The sequence below is a fragment of the Buceros rhinoceros genome, unplaced genomic scaffold, assembly GCF_000710305.1.
Source record: "Buceros rhinoceros silvestris isolate BGI_N320 unplaced genomic scaffold, ASM71030v1 scaffold10103, whole genome shotgun sequence".
In the NCBI taxonomy this organism is placed as follows: domain Eukaryota; kingdom Metazoa; phylum Chordata; class Aves; order Bucerotiformes; family Bucerotidae; genus Buceros; species Buceros rhinoceros.
The window spans coordinates 1081-20030 of NW_010404192.1; the positions used below are offsets into that span (position 1 = coordinate 1081).

The 18950-nt window shown below is 36.8% G+C and overlaps 2 protein-coding genes across 2 annotated transcripts in view; one reads left to right on the forward strand and one right to left on the reverse strand.

The window, feature by feature from the left end:
• The first annotated feature begins 1563 nt into the window (after window positions 1-1563).
• On the forward strand, window positions 1564-17016 carry PRIMPOL (primase and polymerase (DNA-directed)). Its single transcript, XM_010133282.1, has 12 exons — window positions 1564-1743; window positions 2820-2911; window positions 3863-4004; window positions 5505-5652; window positions 10323-10607; window positions 12166-12328; window positions 13594-13688; window positions 14081-14167; window positions 14242-14350; window positions 15487-15569; window positions 15652-15698; window positions 16711-17016. The coding sequence occupies exons 1-12, from the start codon at window positions 1564-1566 to the stop codon at window positions 17014-17016; spliced, it is 1737 nt and encodes a 578-aa protein (XP_010131584.1).
• A 743-nt stretch (window positions 17017-17759) lies between these two features.
• CENPU (centromere protein U) overlaps window positions 17760-18950 on the reverse strand; it is a 10739-nt gene continuing 9548 nt past the window's right edge. Inside the window, 2 exon segments of the mRNA XM_010133283.1 lie at window positions 17760-17897; window positions 18516-18672. Of these exon segments, the coding sequence (XP_010131585.1) occupies window positions 17760-17897; window positions 18516-18672 (295 nt within the window).

Genomic DNA, 18950 nt, shown 5'->3' on the forward strand with positions numbered 1-18950 from the left:
CCATCAGCATCAAAATGAAACTGAGGGTTCTGCTAGCACTTCTGAGAAACGCTGATTGCTGTCCGTAATTTCATTTTTCATTTCCAAAGAAGAAACTAATTGTGTGAAAAGGATGGGAGTGAAGGAAATTCACAGCTCAGGAGTCCGACAATGTCTCTCTATATTTGACCCCTGTAAGAGAAAAACGTTCTGTTACTTAGCCATCAGCATCAAAATGAAACTGAGGGTTCTGCTAGCACTTCTGAGAAACGCTGATTGCTGTCCGTAATTTCATTTTTCATTTCCAAAGAAGAAACTAATTGTGTGAAAAGGATGGGAGTGAAGGAAATTCACAGCTCAGGAGTCCGACAATGTCTCTCTATATTTGACCCCTGTAAGAGAAAAACGTTCTGTTACTTAGACTTGACATAGGCACTAAACTACCAAAACTCAGGCAGGCTTAGATGTACCATGGGCAGAAATATGCAAGTGTCCAGGAATCTTCACTGTGGGAAAACGTGGAGGGGGAGTCAGAGGATCTAAACTCTGGGCTTTGGGGACCACAAGAACATTTATATACTTAAACTCACCTTGTGGATCCAGCTTGTTAAAGTTTTTAATACTTTTGAGTATAGTCAGTATAATTTTTATCTTTCATTGCAGCTGGAAGGTTGTTAAAAGAACCAAGTGGTTATGCTGGGCAGAACCACTTTGTTACTTCTCGCCCCTCTTCCTTGGTTTGGCCATTTCTTAGCAGTGCTCTCTACTGATTTGCAGGTGTTCAGAGGGGTGATGAATTTTCCCAGAAAAAAAAAGTAAATTAAACTTAGAATTATTACGCATATGTTAATGTGTGTTTATGCTTTACTGCATTACTTTGTAGCATTGGGATTACTTTGCGTAACTAGAAGTTTAAAGGTTGCAGGATAGCAAGCGTTACTGCATCACGCGCTATTTCTTGAAAAGAGATAATGATTACTACTGAAGTTTGAAAGAAAGTATGTGAGATTTTAAAGCAGGTGAAAGCATTACTGATCAATAGCAAAGGTCAGCAGTGGAGAATGCAGCCAACGTTTTGCTTTCAGTTCTTTTACTTTGAGGTGCAGACCTCAGAGTTAGAGTCGCTGTAACCTTACTTTTTCTCAGGAGCTCAAGTGCTGTTCTACCCATGCAAGTTAATAATCTCATTTGTCTCTCCGCCATAAAGCAGAAATAATAGTATATTTTCATTTCTTACGTTGCGTGGCGAATTAACAGTTTGTGTACTTTTTGAAGAGGAATGTAATATGTCTTTTTTCTGTAAACAAAAAGTCCCTAGGCCTTCTGTTATTGTGTCTTTTCTGTTGTGTTTATCTTTGATAGTATTAACATGAAGATCTTTTATTTCCAAATCTACGTGGAAAGATTTAATGTTAAAATGAGTATCATAGTGAGGTTAGATGTTGATTTGGAATATTGGCTACTACTGTCAGTTAATAAATAAAGTATGCTTAACAAAACTGCAATCAAAAGCAGGGTAAATTAAAATTGAGTCACAAACATAAATTGATACTGATTTGACTGATTTTAATTGGTTTAGGACAAATGAAGAGAAAATGGGAAGAAAGACTGAAGAAAGTGGAAGAGCTAGCGTCTCACTATGAAAGAAACCCTCTTCCTCCCATTTATAGTCCAAAACTGTCAGACCCCTTTCTGCCATCCTCTGTTTGGAAAATATTTTGTCGTCAGGCTGAAGCATTTGATTATGTAAAAACCTGCAAAGAGGTAAATTATTTGTTAGGTGAATGTCTCTACTCTTTAGGTACTTTCAAGGTTTAACTTCACTTAAAGCTTGGTTGACAGTAAAGTCTTTATCAGATTGCAAAATTTTTTTTTCTTTTTTTCCTTTTTCCAATCCTGAAACAGCAACTTGGTTTTTTTTTTTTGTTGTCTGTGTAGGAGATCATGTTACACTGGAAGTAGCTCTAAGAAGTTCTAATTCTGACATACAAACTGATATATGATGTTAACCTCTAACAGTAAAAGTGTCTTTTGGTAACATTTGTAGTGATAGATTTGTTCCTTCTCAAGGTGACTGAGCTGTCAGGGTTAGCAGGAGAATGGGAAGGTAGTGAGAGTTGAGTGGGAAGAGAGAAGAAAGGAGAAAAAGACTGAGGAAGAAAAAGAGATAAACAGGAGGCAGAGACAAAATAAAAACAATACAACTCTCCAATGCCATCAGAGTAACAAGTTCAAATTATAAGAAGTGATAAACCAAAGAAATGTTATGCAAGATGAACGTATCCTCTGTTTTCAGTTTAACACTTCAAATTGATTGCTGCATTTAAAGAAAGTGCTGGGGTTTTCTCCACGCTGTTTTAGGTGTTTAAATAATCCTGGTTTCCAAAATGCACTCTCACTTGCTTGACAGTAGAGTGTTTTTTTGTGTGTTCTTTTCAGATTTCCATTTTTTGATTTAAAAAAAATCTACAGTCTAAGGAATATTTGCTATAAAGCTATATGCTGCCATCATGTCCGTGAGGCTGTTCCTTTCAGGACATCGTTCCTCCTCCCGTGAGATGCACTTGCCACTGATCAGAAAAAAAGAAGGCTTTACAGAGAAAGCAGAGTTCACATTAGTGCACAGCAAAGAAACGCTTCAAATTTTTACTCATGTTACTGAAATCAGAATGATGTTGTTAATCAAAACCAAATGCTACTTAACTCTAAGCAGATCACTTACCTTTTATCCAGCTATCTAGTAGTTACTAAACTTTGACCAAGGAAATTAATATCAAATAGAAACTTCTGAAGACTTTAACAGGTTCTTTGAATAAAAATACTTGTTTTTATCTTAAAAGGATGTTCATGTATTTGCCTTGGAAAAAAGCACCCAAAGTGGACAGAGGTTTTACCTCGTGACAACATATAAAGAGCTTTGGTTTTATTACACGTGAGTATTTGAAAAGGTACCCTGTATGGTAGCATAGTAACAGCAGTATACTGGATACTGTTACCTAGTAATAGCTGTTACTGGATAGCTATCCCCAGCAGCCCTCCGCTAGCAGTGGGCCTGAGGTTTGATCCTGGCCATAGGGTGGATCTTCATAAGGAAAAAGCAGTCTATTCTTTAGTGGGTTTCAACTTCCTTTTGAGTTGCAGATGCCATTTTTTCCCGTGAATTAAGGCCCCTGTCTACTGAGCTTAAATCTAATAGCAGTAGGTTTGTTTTCGCTGTTAGCTTTCCTCAGGGGATCATACCAACATGTGACACAAACATATTTCTGTGATTAGTCATATATCAATTTAAATGAGCATTAATATAAATGTTTGGTTACAGATTAATGGTTTTGTAATTTGTGTGGTGTAGGTTCAAGTATTGACAATTTGATCATGCCTGAACTTTTTTATCCAAATTTTTGTGTTACGGTAAAGCATTTGCTAGTGAAGTAAAAGAAATCTAAGAGTCAATTTTGATATGAAAAATAAGCTTGATTTTCTCAATTTGAGAATGAGATTCATTTTTAATTTGGCTGGAAAAAAGTCTACGTAATCACATTTTTAGTGCTTAAGACGTGAGTGATATTTATTAATTTTTTGATGGTCATTTCCATCATTCCTTATATTCTCAACATCATTTCTGTTGACAGTATGTATTGTAAGACTTGGTGGGTGTGGGGAGGAGAATACTTCACACACTTAAATTCTAGGCAGACAAATATCTTTGTTAGTTTTTGATGCTGAAGTTAGTTACAGATTTTTCAAAGCATTATAGGGCTGCTACTTTTTTAATAGGGGTGGTTGATTGAAAAATAATATTTAGGATTTGTGGGATCCTTGTTTGCAACTAAGTATGTGTAATGTTTATTGTGAGAGGCTGTGATTTGTTTTTGGTTTTCCTTAGCAAAGGTTATAAAACAAGTCTTATGCATTGCTATGAAGTAATTCCTGAAAAAGATGCTTGCAAACTTTATTTTGATTTGGAGTTCTACAAACCAGCAAATCCTGGTGCAGATGGCAAGAGTATGGTTGCGAAGTTGATTGAGGTAAACTGAAGTAATGTTGTAAGTTTATATGAATTTGTTGTTGATCTGATATGAAACCAAAGTATTTACCACTTCATCTTGATTGTTCTGTAGTAGAATGAAAAAGAATTGTAGACCTAGTGATTATTTTTAATGAAGTAAATAGTACTGTTTTAATTAAAGCAAAGGTTCTCTTTTTTACGTGAAAGGAAAAAATAGAGAACGATGGTCGTTGGAATATTCGATGTAGGTATACTACATGTAGATATCACAAGTTTGCTTCTGCAGATTGTTTTACGTGCTCTGCCACTTCAGAGGTGTAAAACTGAAGGAATGTTTAGGTATTCGTCAGAGCAGCATCAGTAAAAGTTCCATTCAGATATTCCCCAGTTCATTTCCTTTTCCAGCTGGTGCAGTCATATATCAAGGCTTAGATAAATCCCTCCTGATTTTAGATGTCTTCAGATGGCAGTTCATTATAGTTGAGTTAGTGATGATGTAGAGAACATCAGGTGACTACACTTAGCGATTTGGTACCTAATGTTAAATATCTTTGCTAATTATCAATTCTATTCAGTAGTGCAAATTTTGTTGCAAATTTGGTTGGAAAATTAGCTCCATTGCAAATTCAATATGATAGACATGAAAAATAAAGCAGGTTTTTAGAAAAACAACTTCTGTTCCAATAAAATCTCTTTGTGAGTGGCCATTTATTTATCAGAATTCTGATGCTTACATGTCCCTAGCTAGGAAGGAAAGAAAGAAAAAGATGATTGAGGTAATTTCTTTGCAAAAAAACCTGTCATTGATGCAGAATCCAGATGAGTTTACTCCATTGTGGATCAGGTCTGAAATCTAGAGATTCCCCAGGTTAAGAGAACTTTGTTCCCACTGCTGAGTGGGGGATCAGAGATGCTAAAATCCTAAGCTTCCAGAGCCTTAGATTCCAAGTCTCAATCCTAAACACAAGTAATGACAAACTTAGTTTATAGAAGGTTTTTAGAGCTATTTTAGAGTCAGTCATGTTATGTTTTATGCTTAGTTAGTGTTCATTTGGTCATACCAATGAATTAGCTAAATCATAACAGTGAGTTAGCATACCAGCCCTTTCTCACATTGTAGCCTCTATCTTCCATTCTAGGTAAGCCTGCTTTACAAACATTGTCACTGTGGGTGTGAACTGCTTTGTGGTGGAAAAAACCCAGAAGATAAAGCTACTAAATTAGACTTTGACCTGATCTGCTCAGCTTATCACTGTTAGTATATTCAGTGACTTTCTTACTGTAGTCACTGTATATTCTAACAGTATATTGTTATATACCGTTCAGGAAGTAGTCGCTGTCAAATTTGGTCAAAATCTGCTGTTTGAATTAGTTAGTTTGAATTAAATTAATTGTATTCTCAACATGAGAAAAAAAACTTGACAAAAAGCCATGTAGAATCTGCATTTGTGTTAGGTTTCATAGATATCACTATTTAAAATGCTAAAGAAAATAGCCTAATTAATGTGTATCATTTCAGCTTGTCAACCAAAAGTTAAAAGAACTTTATGATGTAAATTGTTCAGCCAAAGATGTCTTGAATTTAGATTCCAGTACAGATGAAAAATTTAGTCGACACTTAATATTTCTACCCCAAAAGACTGTATTTAAGGATAATATTCATGTTGGTAAGTGTTTTCTTTTCTCTAACACCTAGAAATAAAAGGTGACATTTTGACTTTGTACAGTGCCATCTTACTTTGAATATTTATTTTAATGGAGTTCTGTGTGTAAACAACTATGTATTCCCAGCAGAAGTGACTATTTGTTTCTATTTCATTAAGCCTCATTATTTCTTAACTCATCTTCTACTTCCTTTTTGCTATATTTAGCATTTGTGTTTGCAAAAATGTAACTTCTTTTGTGACCATACGTTTAAATTATGAAACTACTGGCAAGACTGGCTTTTGGCTTGAAAATTGTTTCACAGTATGACTATGACTCCTTAATGTCCAGGTTAATGTTAGTCTTAACAATTAAAGCTATGATGATTGACTCTAAGAACAGTTGGTTTTTGCTTTGCACCATGTGAGAAAGGCAAGATGAAATAGTTTCAGACCACCTTGTTTGATTAAAATGATTAAGAGGAACATGATTAAGAGAAAGCCAAAAGCAGTTTTAATTTTTGATGTAAGCTGGGATTTTGTGGGATATAGCAACTCCAACACAGAGAATTGCCAGTTAAGAGTTGTCTTGATTCCATTTTTAAATATAATACCTCCTCACTTCACGAAAGTATTTTGAACATACTTCTAAAATACTGTATGTGAAGTACTGAGGTGCTAGTGGTGAGCATTAGGAAAAGTTAATGTTGAAATTGTAATTTCTTCTTCTTGTACGTGTATTCTGTATGGTGTGCAGTAAAGCAGGCTTGTAGACATAAACTGAGCACTGAGGGCACAATAGAATACCAGCTGAGTTTAGATTTGTGACATTTAGCTCTACCATCTGTATTCAGGAGGAACTGAGAGCAGCAGGACTACAAGAAATTATGTGCTTTGTTACTGGGTTTCTACTGGCAGTAGAATAGGAAGAGTTGAGAATGTTTGGTTTTATATAATTCTGGTGCCACTCAGGTTCCTGCTTTTATTCTGTTGTCTGCTTTGTCACAGTCTGTCTGATTGTCTTCATGCTCAGTCTTCCTTCTCCTTTCTCACCCTTACCTCTTTTTCTAGCTCTGCACCTTCCCTCATAGCAGTCTTGAGTAAAGTTTATATAGCTTTTCTTCTTTTTTTCTACCTCTTGTGGTTTTTAAGTAGCTTCTTACTGTGCACTGTGTATGTCCTTGCAGGGGATTGTAGAGAGGAGAGGGAAGATGGGCTCTTTGCCTGTAGTACTTAATGACAGCACAGTGATGCTATCGTTAAAGACAGTGCAGGGCTTCTTTCTAGCCTCATCTAGCATTAGAAAACATCTTATTTTCCTTTTGAATTTTTTAGTTATATCATGGGGAGAACACGTGTACTTTTGGATCAAAGTTGTGTTGGATCAAAGTTGGATCACGTTTTGTGTTGCTCTGAAGAATCATCTATGAAAAGTCTTGTAGCATGAACAGCTGGAGGAGTTAGAGCAAGCTCTAAGGAGAGGCTGGATCTTGTAGGCCTACGTGCATGTACAAATTTCTTTTCCCCAAGTATCTTTAATATATGCACGTGGGCCATAGATTAAGCTTCACTTCAGGCCAAAATTCAGAGCCTTACTCCACACAAGGAGGCCATAAGATTTCTCAGAATCATTTTTTCCCAGGTTTTGGGTTTTTTTTAACATTAAGAAAGCTATTTCTCATTCTTGGAAGCAGTGGAATCTGTGTCCCTAAAGCTTTTGAGGAGTAGCTCCCATCTGAGCAGATAGGCACAGATATAAGCAGATGCTTATAATATTGGCTGCCAGCCCCAAGAACAGAGCAGTTCTTTCTTATGTGACACTGTGGTAACAGCTACAAACCCCAAAGACTTTAATGGGACTACTCCAATTTTTAATTCAAAAGTATGGTCTTTAACCCCTCTGCCGGTATAAAACTCTTAACTGATACTTGGATGATAATTTGGTAAGACAGCAATTTTAGCCTTGATCTTGATAACTAAATTACGTTAGTCAGTTCTTTCAGGAGGAGCTTGAACTGTTTATTCTAGCTCATTAGTTAAGTGTTCTGTGTCTCCACTCCTGATGTGAATTTGACATGTTTCCCCTCGGACTTGGGATATATTTAGATTGTGTATTTGTGTTCCGCCTTTGCCTTTACTACAAGATGCAGAAGTCACTGTAAAAATTGATCTTTTTATAATCGAAATATGTAATGTCAGTGTTAAATTCACGTGTGTAACCAGCAATATTACACTCTAAACTTTTCTTTAATGTGTTCTGGTAACTTGCTTGACAAAACTGGCTTTAAAGCATATTGGCTTTGTGCAAAATTCTCTGCTGTAGTAAACAACTAAAAATGCAGATAATTTCACAGAATCTATATGAAAATATGTATGTTCTTTGAGGTGATGGAAAGATTTTTTTCCTAATATTGAAAGGGTTTATGTATTTTTTTCAACGCATTTGAGTGTTGTCCTTTTTTTTTTTTTTTAAATTAACTGTTGTGGTGCTCTGTCTAATAATACTTTAACATGAGTTAGCGGTATTTATGTGGGATACACTAGGATATGAACTCTCACATCTTGCATGATATTGTTTAATAAGCATATTATGTCAGGAAAGTGTATTATGTCAGTCCATGCACAAAGTATATGTGCTTAAAACTAAAAATATTTAAAACATTTATTATATAATATTTGGAATTAATTACTAGTTAAATACAGGGACTGAGTTCATAGCTCATGAAAAAAAGCACAGGAGATCATGCAGGTCCACAGGAAAGCTGAATTTACGTTGATCTACACAGCTGACAAATGCCAAATATAAAAATACAAAATGCAGTCAAGAATCAGAAGTGTGAAATGCAGGGTTTGGTTCCCACATCCACCAGTTAGAAGAAATAGGAAGAGAGGAAACAAGGGGTGTGTGAATGATGAACTTTCAAAATAATGTTTCACTGACAGAACCCTTGCTGTTTTGACACCAGAGTGATAATTACTTAATGACAAACACATAAAAAAACCCCTGGTCAACCAGGACTTTTAAAGATACTTTAACATTTATGGTAATTGAAATAACTTCAGTTCTGTAATAGGTACATTTTCTCCCTGAACTGAAGATTTGAGTAGCTGTTGCTATAAACCCGAGAAATTCTGTGTGCATATTTGAACACAGAGGCTTAAAACGCCATCTGTGACTATGAATCATTTGTGTGCCTCAGTAGTAATGAATTATGAGGACGGTGATACTGATGCTTGATACACCCAGTTATTCTGCTGGTGTGTAGCATAGGAGGGCCTGCATTTCATGTTCTTTCAAGTTCTCCACTGAAGCTTCCTCCAACAACTGCAGAATCTTTCTAGCCAGTATTCCTTGCATTTCTCAGCTTTTCTTCTACATCTGTATTCTCTTTTTTCTCTTTTTCTATTCTCTTTTTTCTCCCTGCAAGTACTTTGGCCTTGGTTTTTATTTGTCTGTCTTTGTTTACCTTCTGGCAGAGCCTGGAGGTACAATGGGAGTTGAATTACAATGGTGGGACTTTGAAAAGTCATTACAAAATACTTTTGTGAAAGTAATGTTGTTTGAGTAAGCCCTGGTCAAAATCTTGTATCAGTTAATACACCAGTGAAGCTGCAAGTAAGCCTTTTTTATCATTCTGAAAGTGAGATTAGGGAAAGCAGTAGGGAGAGGGACAATCACAAGCTCTTTAGAATCCTAAATCTGAGCTTGTTAATGTCATTGCATGCTGTCATCAACTACTACAAAAATATTCAGCTAAATGATTAAAAACTACCTATGACTGGATGAAAAAATAAGTTGTGTAATAAATAAAGCATTCCTACAGCTTTGCTATGTATTGAAGTTTCACTAAGTGGTACTTGAAATATTAAATCAAACTACATTTTACAAAGGACTTTGACTACTTTTTTTTTATATCACTGTCTAACAAAGTGGTCCTACATTGAGCATTTGAGGAAGTCTTACTATTAACAGCCTAGTTCATGCACAGAAATGTTCCTGCTAAGCCAGCATGAAGACTCAGACCGAGTTTGTTCAGTAAGTTTCTGACATTCTAGTGGGAAATTCAGGTTAACAGAAATTTCAGTGCAAAAATCTTCCTTGTATTAATCACTAAGTCAGGATCATTTATGCTCCAGGCTTGGGAGCAACTTGAGATACTGTCTGTCAGAGGCTTTGATAACTGCAGTGTTGTGATCGGTAGGAGAAACCCTTTTGAAAGATACCGTTTTTTTTCCATTTTGCACTTTTATCTGGGACTTTGAATTTGGTTTGTGCAGTTGTAGTAACAGCCTATGCATTTCAGTTTCGTTGTCTTTATTTCTAATTAAGTGATTGCCAAGCCATCTTGCTTCTCTGTTCACTCTGTTCTCAGAAGTAAAACTGCAGAAAAGATTGTGGCTGTATGGTGTAATTGATATATGCACAACTATTTATTTACTCCGAGGTGTTTGTTTTGTTTTGTTCTAAATTCTTGCCAAGCCTGGCCTTCTTAGTTACCATTCTTAGAACCATTTTGTACACTGGGCTGGTCTAAAGATTTTTTTTTTTAAAAAATCCAGAAGGGGAATCCGGCCACCCCAAACTCCAACCACTTCCATCTTGGCTGTTTTGAAAAATGTTTGCACAGGAACTCTTAAGTTCTTTCTTTACTCATAAATTACATTATCTCCTTTGGCGTTTCTTTGTTTCTAAGGTAACTTTGTGAGAAGCATTTTGCAGCCTGCTATAAGGTTAATGGAGAGTAAAGCTGCTGCTGTGGTTCCAGAAGGAGGCGGACATGTTTTCCAGTGTTCTGCAGAAGCTGGATTAGATGGTTCTGTTACAAACCTTACAGCCATCGAAGATGCTTCCAAAGGCTGGCCAGCCATTGCTCACAAAACAAAGGATACGGAAACATCACACCAGAGAGAAAATTCTGAATTCTCCTTTCTAATAGTAAATGATAAAGAAGGCAACAAACAACTTTTTGTGGATCTTGGTAAATATAGGAAGTGCTTTTAAACCTTTCTGGGATGCAACAAAGCTTAAGAAATAAGATGTTCCTTAATCTTTGATTACACAACAGTGTTATTATTGTCCCTACCACTGGAATTTAAACCAAGTACAGTATGTGGTGAAACCGTGATCATAAATACTGTACCTTAACGGAGCCTTAGATTCTTGGTCCATGGAACTTCTTATATTACTGCATTTTAATTATTTTGTTCTGAAGTTTGAAGAAACTCTTGCCACGTAAGACTCTCTAATTTTTGTCATTTCAGTTGAATTAGAAGCTGCTTAATTATGGAACAACTCTTACGGGTGTGGCCTTCTGTATGGTTCTACACGTATGAACTGAGCCTTCTTCCCCTGTTTGTAATGGCAGTTGTTAGGTTTTAATGACAGGATGGATAATAGGAATTTGGGGCTGGGCACTTCATGGCCCAGCTGGGCCTAGCCTATTCATGGTATTAAAATGTTAAAAATCTCCAGGAGCACAACATCCATAGTCAAACTACAGTTTGAAAGTTCAACCCTTCTCTATCCCCATATCTGGTTTCTCTGCTTTTTGCCCTGTCTCAGTGAAATGAAGTTAGCTGTTGTACAGCAGCGTGTTACGTACTTGAGGACTTTATCTTGATTTTTTTTTTTCTCTCTTCTCTCTGAAGTCCCTGTTCCTCCAAATTCTTCTCATGGAATTCAGGATCGCTTTTATAGCTGGCCTCTTCAATATATCTGATTTGTTGAAACACAGTCCCAAAGCTGGTCCTATAGCAGACTTCTCCATTATTGATTCAGAAGGATCACTTCGCACCTACTGTTAAAAATTCCTTCAAGCATATCCATAAATGGCAATTAAACAAATTGCTAACTGAATCACCTTTTAAAAATGTTATTAGTCCCCAAAAATTAACCATCTTCAATATTGGTGTTACACAAACCACCTCAAAACTGGAAAGCTAAAATCAAAAGAGCTGGAATACTGAATTACATCAGGAAGCTGCAGTGACAGAAGCTATGAGACCTTGTTGTATGAGTTCTTTTACGTTCAGGAAAATTAAATACAACCCACAAATGACGCACCCACCTCCTCAACAAACTTTTAGATGAGGCAATGTTTAAGATATCTGTTCATTTTTGTTGTTGTCTGGTTTTGAGACAGGAATTAAAGTTTGCCTGATAACATGCTTCAGACACGTGGTGTCTGGTTCACAGAAAACACAAAGTTTGAATATGAAGTCCTTTCTGGTTAAAATGATTGTGTAGCTTTTTATGCTCAGTTGTATTTCACAAATTTAATGTCAAAGCACCAATTTCTTCTACTGAAGGGAAACTTTTAGCAGTAATAATGTCAGAATGATTAAAATGCCTGTATAGAGGTGTTGAGTGTTTGTCTTAATTCTTCTGTAATATAAAAATGTACGTGTGCCTGACCTTGCTTTGTTGCATTTCTTCTGTAGGATGTAGGCTTAAAGGGAATTGTTTAATTTACAAGTGCTAAGTACCATAAATCCTAGCCAGCTTTGTTACGTTAAGAAATGCTTGTTTTCCTGTAGGAGTTTATACAAAGAATAGAAATTTCCGGATGTATAAATCATCAAAAGCAGGAAAAAATGTGATTCTGAAGATAGCAGAGGATAATAAGTTTGTCCCTAACTGTGAAAAGAATGTTTCCTTGGAAGAAGCATATTTTCTTTCTTCATTGATCTGCAACATCGGGTAATTGTCTAATTCTGGTGGAATTTAAAGTATTTTAAAATATATGTTTTAGTGATTTTTCTCCTGCAGCAGTTACAAATAACTACTATCAATGAGCAGTTATTCCATGAACACTGTTACGGTGTAATTTAGGACTTTTCGACAGAGTTCCTTGTTTCTGAAGAAAAAATAAATGTCTTGGGACTCTTTTTTTTTTTAACCTGCCTTCAAATGTTTAAAGAACACAGAACATATGGTACACCTTCTGAGCTGTGCCTCATTTCTCTTTACACGCTCAAAATGCTGACGTGTACCCATTATTACGTTTGGACAGATTCTGTATAGTTCTGAAAGGAAAAATTACAGATCTCCGGTCAATTAAATATGAAGAGTCCAAATATTTTCCAAAGTATGATAACAAAGTAAGAAGTGTTTTTTGTACATGTTTACTTGCACACCAGAGTTCCCATTTGGTACAGATACCTCTTTAGGCTGGATACTGGTACATGCACTGATCTAAATCTCTAATATATCTTAGCCTGCACTGACACATCTTAAGATGACCCTAATCATTACTGCAGCAGAAAGAAGGTTAAAGTGGTACATTCATCTGTATGATATTATATATAATATTTTTATTTGAAACATACCTTTATTGTGACTTCAATTTTTATATCATGCAATGTTGATTACCCTGAACTGATGCCAGTAGCCCCGCTGCATAAATTGTGCAGTGTATTCAGATCATAGGTATCATATGAGTCTGTCATGAATATGGATGAGAAATTCTGCTGTGTTGAATTTAGTCTTCTGTGATCATCTGGCTTCCAGCTAATGATATGGCAAGGAAAGGTAGTTCATTGTAGGGAGGAAAAAAAAAGTAAACCTTTGAAAGGGTATATATGCATAAATATTACATCTAGAGCAAATCCTGCTGTAGGAGAGTGGACTGGCAGTCACCCTTACATGGCTGGGTCTTGGGATTTTTGCCAGGAACCAAATTTGGTTGTTCTGGAGAAGGAAACCTTGCCCTCTCTTGGTCCAAGTCAGAGGAACTGCCAAAATGAGAAGTGCTATAGGGATAGCAAAAGGTAGCTTAGTATTACAGACTGGTGAGGTTGGCATGGACCTCTGGGGGGTTGTCTGGTCCAACCTCCCTGCTCCAGCAGGGCCACACAGAGCCGGTGGAACAGAACTGTGTTATGATATGTCACAGTATGTTATACCATACTATGTCATGCTGTAAGAATCACACCTTTTTCCCTTGTATTCTCTCTTTTCTTCAGAGTGAGGGATGACACAGAAGTTCTGTCATCTGGCTTTTCAGAGGAGAGAAAAATGTCTACTTTTTTAAAGAGTAAAACTACCAGAAGCAGTAGAGGTACCCCAAGCCTTTTCTACTGTATTTACTTAAATTAGATGTACTGTGACTTACAGACCTGGTAACTTCTAGGAGGGCTTTTCTTCATCTAACTTTCTGCAGGAGGCACAGCACAGCTGTACTGAAGGATGCTCGGCAGCTCGTGAATGCCACCAATGCTCCGCTCTTGCTGCCATGCCTTGTCACAGTTCCCTCTGCCTTGGGGGGATGGGGGCAGCACTTTAAAAATGTACAGGAAATTAGCGGTGAATTTACCCCTGGTTTTATTTAAGGATTTGGTGTGATTCAGGTACATTTTCCTCCTATGGTCTCTATAACGTGCAACTGTTACAATTAGGAATTGGCAATGGCAAAACCAGTAACGGTGTGTTACATGGCCTTTGTTTTAACAGATTCCATGGAAGGTTATCAGGATTCGCCATATCCAGAAATTGATTATTTTGTTCGTTCTTTGGTTAATAAAGATGGGGTGCAAGGAGGTAAGGACCACTTGGCTATTTACAAATGAGTGTTCTGCAGCAGTATTTTTAAAGAATTTTTTTTCCCCCTGCAGGGATACGGCGATGGAATTATTTCCCTTTGGAAGAAATACTTGTGTATGATATTTCTGGTTACCGTTGGTGTGAAAATATTGGAAGAGCTCACAAAAGTAACAACATAATGTATGTTCTTTAACTAATCACTATTCACTTTAAAACAGCTTTATTTGTTTTCCTGCTCAACTGTTATTCCATAAAAATGCTGAAAAACTCCTGTGGATAGGATCAGCACCTGTTACAATTTCTGCTCTCTTGCTCTGGGGGGATACAAGGGTTTTTTAAAAAAAGAAACAAACTGCACCCCCCCCGCCCCGATTTACTTTGTGATAACTGAACTTGTATTTCTAGTATTTCTCTAAGCAATCTTCATGCCATTCAAAATGTGTTTAAAGATGCTAACACACAAGTCAGTTAAAGCTACGAAGCAGTACTGTGTTTTGATACTTATTAGAAAGCTGAACAACCAAAACAAGGCCAAGAAAACAGACCACTTTCAGATTAATTTACAGTGCATCTTAAATTACATTCTTATGTTACTGAAATGACAAAGCTAACTCCTGCCACCACTTCAGTCAAAATGAATTTTGATAGTGACTCACTCTGCAAAGACTTGGACTTGTGGTAGTCTTAGCAAAATAAATGTTGAAAACTGAGGGTTTTTTAGGTGATGTTTGAATTGCAGTGTATCATTAACTTAAAAATAATTCTATATAGCATTTAAAATAACTGAAAGATAAGAAATGTGTTTTTGAGAAACAAGGGTATAAAAAACAAACCCACAGCCTCTACACTATGAACATGGTGTTTCTCAAGGAAGCTGCTGGAAGCTTGATGTTTCTAAAGCACAGCTGAGAAAGCTGGGTTGTCTAAGCAGTTGACAGGAAATAGTGATTTTATCTGGCCTTTATAATGAAGTAATCTGTAAAAGCAGCAGCAACAAAACTATTATCTTACAGTTACAGCCCATATACTAATCTTACTTTAATGACTTTGTTCCCAAGTTTAATGTAATGAAGTTGACTAAATTTCACTTTAGAATGTTAGTATTAAAAGAATATATATTTTTAACTTAAGAAGCCTGAAGTTTGTTGAAAAAAATAAGTGTACAAAGCAAGTATGTAATAAGTATGTCAGAGTATGAAAGCAATATCCATAGATGGGGACAAACAAAACCTGTTACTTAGGGTCAGTGTTTCCCTGCTGTATGCATTCACTTCATTTATGTACTGTTACTAAAAACTAATTTATTTAATTCTTAGGATTCTGGTAGATCTAAAGAAGGAAGTCTGGTATCAAAAGTGTCACGATCCAGCCTGCAGAGAAAAAAACTTCAAGTCACAAAGTATGTATTCTGTGATTTCAAAGCAATTATGCTTAATGCTTTTTGGATGTTAGCTTTTATTAATGCCATATATTTGATTTAGGTTTTCCATTACCACCCAGGATCTGCCTCCCATGTCTTTTCAAAGAGGTATGTTTTTGTCCTATTGATATGCTAAAGTTGTTGTAAGTACAGCTGTCTCCAGAAATTGTGGGAAGTCCCCACTGGTGCAGTCCCTTGAGTTCCATACAATGGTTACGCTGGTACAGAATAGCTCCCCAGAATAGCTGTGCTGGCATGGTAGCTCCACACAGTGATTTTTAGGTTCTCCAGCAGCAGATCGAGCACAAAAACTGCCAGCACAGATGAAGTTAAGTTACTGTAATAGCCTAACTTCACCTGGGACTGCAGACTTTCTTCTGTTTTGGTCTGAACAGCAGTTCCCAGTGCACAAACCACAAGCCCACTGCAGGTGCAGAATGGAAGAACTAACTAAGTTAAGCTCTGCTGTGCATGTTTGACTTCATGCTGGGCCAGCTAAAAGAGAAGTGCTCCTGGAACACCTGGTCAAATTAAGTGACCCTCAGATTTGAAGTTCCCTTAAGTCCATTTTAGTGGATTAAAGCAGTTAGTTATGTTTACCCACACAGGCAGCACATTTTAACTGACCTGGTACTGCACCTGTATTCTAAGCCCTGAATGTAATAGTTTTTCCACTGAGTAGGCAGTAGGAGTTGGCAGCTTTGCAACTTTCAAATTTACACTCTTAAATTTCATACTGCAGAATGGTACATTAAGCTCTACTTAAACAGCTGATCAACAGCTATTAGTGTTACTTCACGGACAGTGTAATTTAAATGTATTTTCAGATCCCGATAGTATTTTTAATCAGACACTAAAATTAGTTTTAACCTTGTTCTATTTTAAGAAGCTGTGTACAATAGACTAATGGCTAGGAAAACAGCACATTTATTCCTGTTAAAATACTCTTCCACAGGCTAATGCGGCTATAAATCTATGTGCTGGAAAATTTGTTTTCTTGGCCAGCTTTCGGTAGTATCTATTATCTGTGACTGTAGGAGTGTCAGATTTTCAGATCAGAGCAGTTAAAGGCTTGAAGATCACTTTCATATGGAATAAGTAGTATTCTTATTTCTAAAAGGAAGAGGAGTGTACAGTAATGGATGAAAGGAGGAGCAGAGAGGAAAAAGTAAAACCACATTCCAATGCATCACACTTGTCAAAAAGCTCAGTATCTCTGGAAGAAAGCTTGTCTCAGGACTTCCTGTTGTTGGACAGTGAGTGGGACAATGCAAGCGATGACGCCTGTTTCCTAGAAGCCACTGAAGATGTGGAGCTAGCTGAAGCTGCAAATGATAGTCTGAATTATGCTATGGAAGACATTCCTGATGAAGTTCTTTTGGAAGCTTTAAGGACACAGGACATTTGCAATAAAGGCAGCAGCTAACCATGAACTTGGCTAGCAGTGGACTGCTAGAAATGGAGCTTGCGTATCGCATGCCCTCTATGAAGGATACTGCGATGTAGTTCCAAAGTGTTCTTCAAGAGCTGCAAGACAAAGAACTGTGTAACTGCTGACAAACAAGTATCCTCACAACGGGATGATCTTCAACAGGCACAAGGAGATCATGGAAGCTTACATGGGGACTGAAGAGTACTGGGCTGAAAACCTGGCATGAATACTGCTCCAAGGTCAGCGCTTTTAATGCTCTCTGCTGTGTGGTTTCTCTTTTGTTAGTTGTATGTCCAAGTTTTACTAATAAGCCATGTAAAATACGTATTTTTTTTTACTTCCAGAAATGGGAGGAAATAATTTATTTCAAATACAAATTTAATAAAAAGATTTGTCTATCAATAGTTCAACAAAAGTCTAGGTGTTCTCTTTTTAAAAAGTGCATATTGCTTTCGAGATCACATTGCTTTAATAGCCCAAGATTGAAAAACCCAGCATCGTTAACAGCACAGAAGTTTTACTACTTTAACTGGAACTGCTATTTCATTAATTTCACTGACATTCTGAGTAAGTTCTCACACAGACTGACAACAGAAAGATACAATCTCTGATTAAGTCACTGACTTCTTTTAAACACTGAAGCAACAATGTGGAGCAACAATGATTAAACATGCTTTAAGCACTGACCATTCTTGTCATTTTTCCTAACAAACGTCAAAAACTCTATTTAAAACCACCTAAGGTTTCTTTGATAACTTCCCTCTTTGTACAGCCAGAGCCTCTTCCAGTTTCACATTAATATTCTTAAAGTGTCTTTCTGCTCCTAGAATTCTCCGTGACTCCACCAGAAGAGCAGGGAGGCTGGAAGGTCCATACTGTTGTTAAGGAAATAAAATTACAAGGCAACATTTTTAACTCTTGGAAGAATCACTTACACATCCATATTTATTCTTCCTCTACCTGAAGTGGCACAACTGATCACTTCTACTAATTTTTAGAAGTCAGCATAAAGAGTCTTATGAAATGGTATGATTTCACTTATGTGTGGCAGGCATGGAGCACTGTCGACAGAAAATAGCACACCAGGTCATGAGCCATGGTAAAAGGGGAAGGAGTTCTAAGACTACAGGAGAAGTTACTTAGCTCATGAAATATAAGTGCTGTTCTATTACAGACATGTAAGTACCAGCGCGTTCCCTACCTTTGAACAATAACAACAAAAGAAATCAATCACTTCTCACTGTTAATCTTTCTTCAATTCCACAAAAATGTTAGACATGAAGACAACTGGTACGCTTCTATGTCCTTTGAATCTTTGCTGAAATACTGTAGTGAAATACTTGAGAGACCACAGCACAGTTAGAGCAATGATTCTCAAGTTGTTTCCACAAAATTAACAAAATATTGTTGTTTAATCTAAGTTAAGCATTAAGAGATGCACAACAGTCCAGAAGATAAAAAGAAGAGCAGAGGGGGGCAAAACATGTACTTACTACCACTTTTTCTTTTGGATTTTCTTCTCTGTAATCCAAACAGTCTTGCTGTAGCTCCTTTAAGTCTATAAGTAATTGAGTTGCTTGCCTCAAGGAAGACTTCCTTTCCTGTAGCTCCGCATATTCTCTTTGTAGTTGTATCAGTTGTGGTTCAGCTCTGAAAAAGATCAAGGCTTTGATGACTCTATCTGCCTATTTATTTCATGAGTAACTATGAACTAATCTGCCTTTGTGCATCGAAGCCTGTGGCTTCCTACAGTTCACTTACAGCATGTATGTTATAAGCAGCTCGTCACTAGTAACGGGCTGGACTGGGGGAAGTCTATCGGTTCTTCCAAAGAACGTAATTTATTTTTGTTTATCTATCTAAATGGTATTTAGAGAAAAGGAATTGTGTGGCCACGTGAGATGGCAGCAAACTGTGTACTCAGAGGC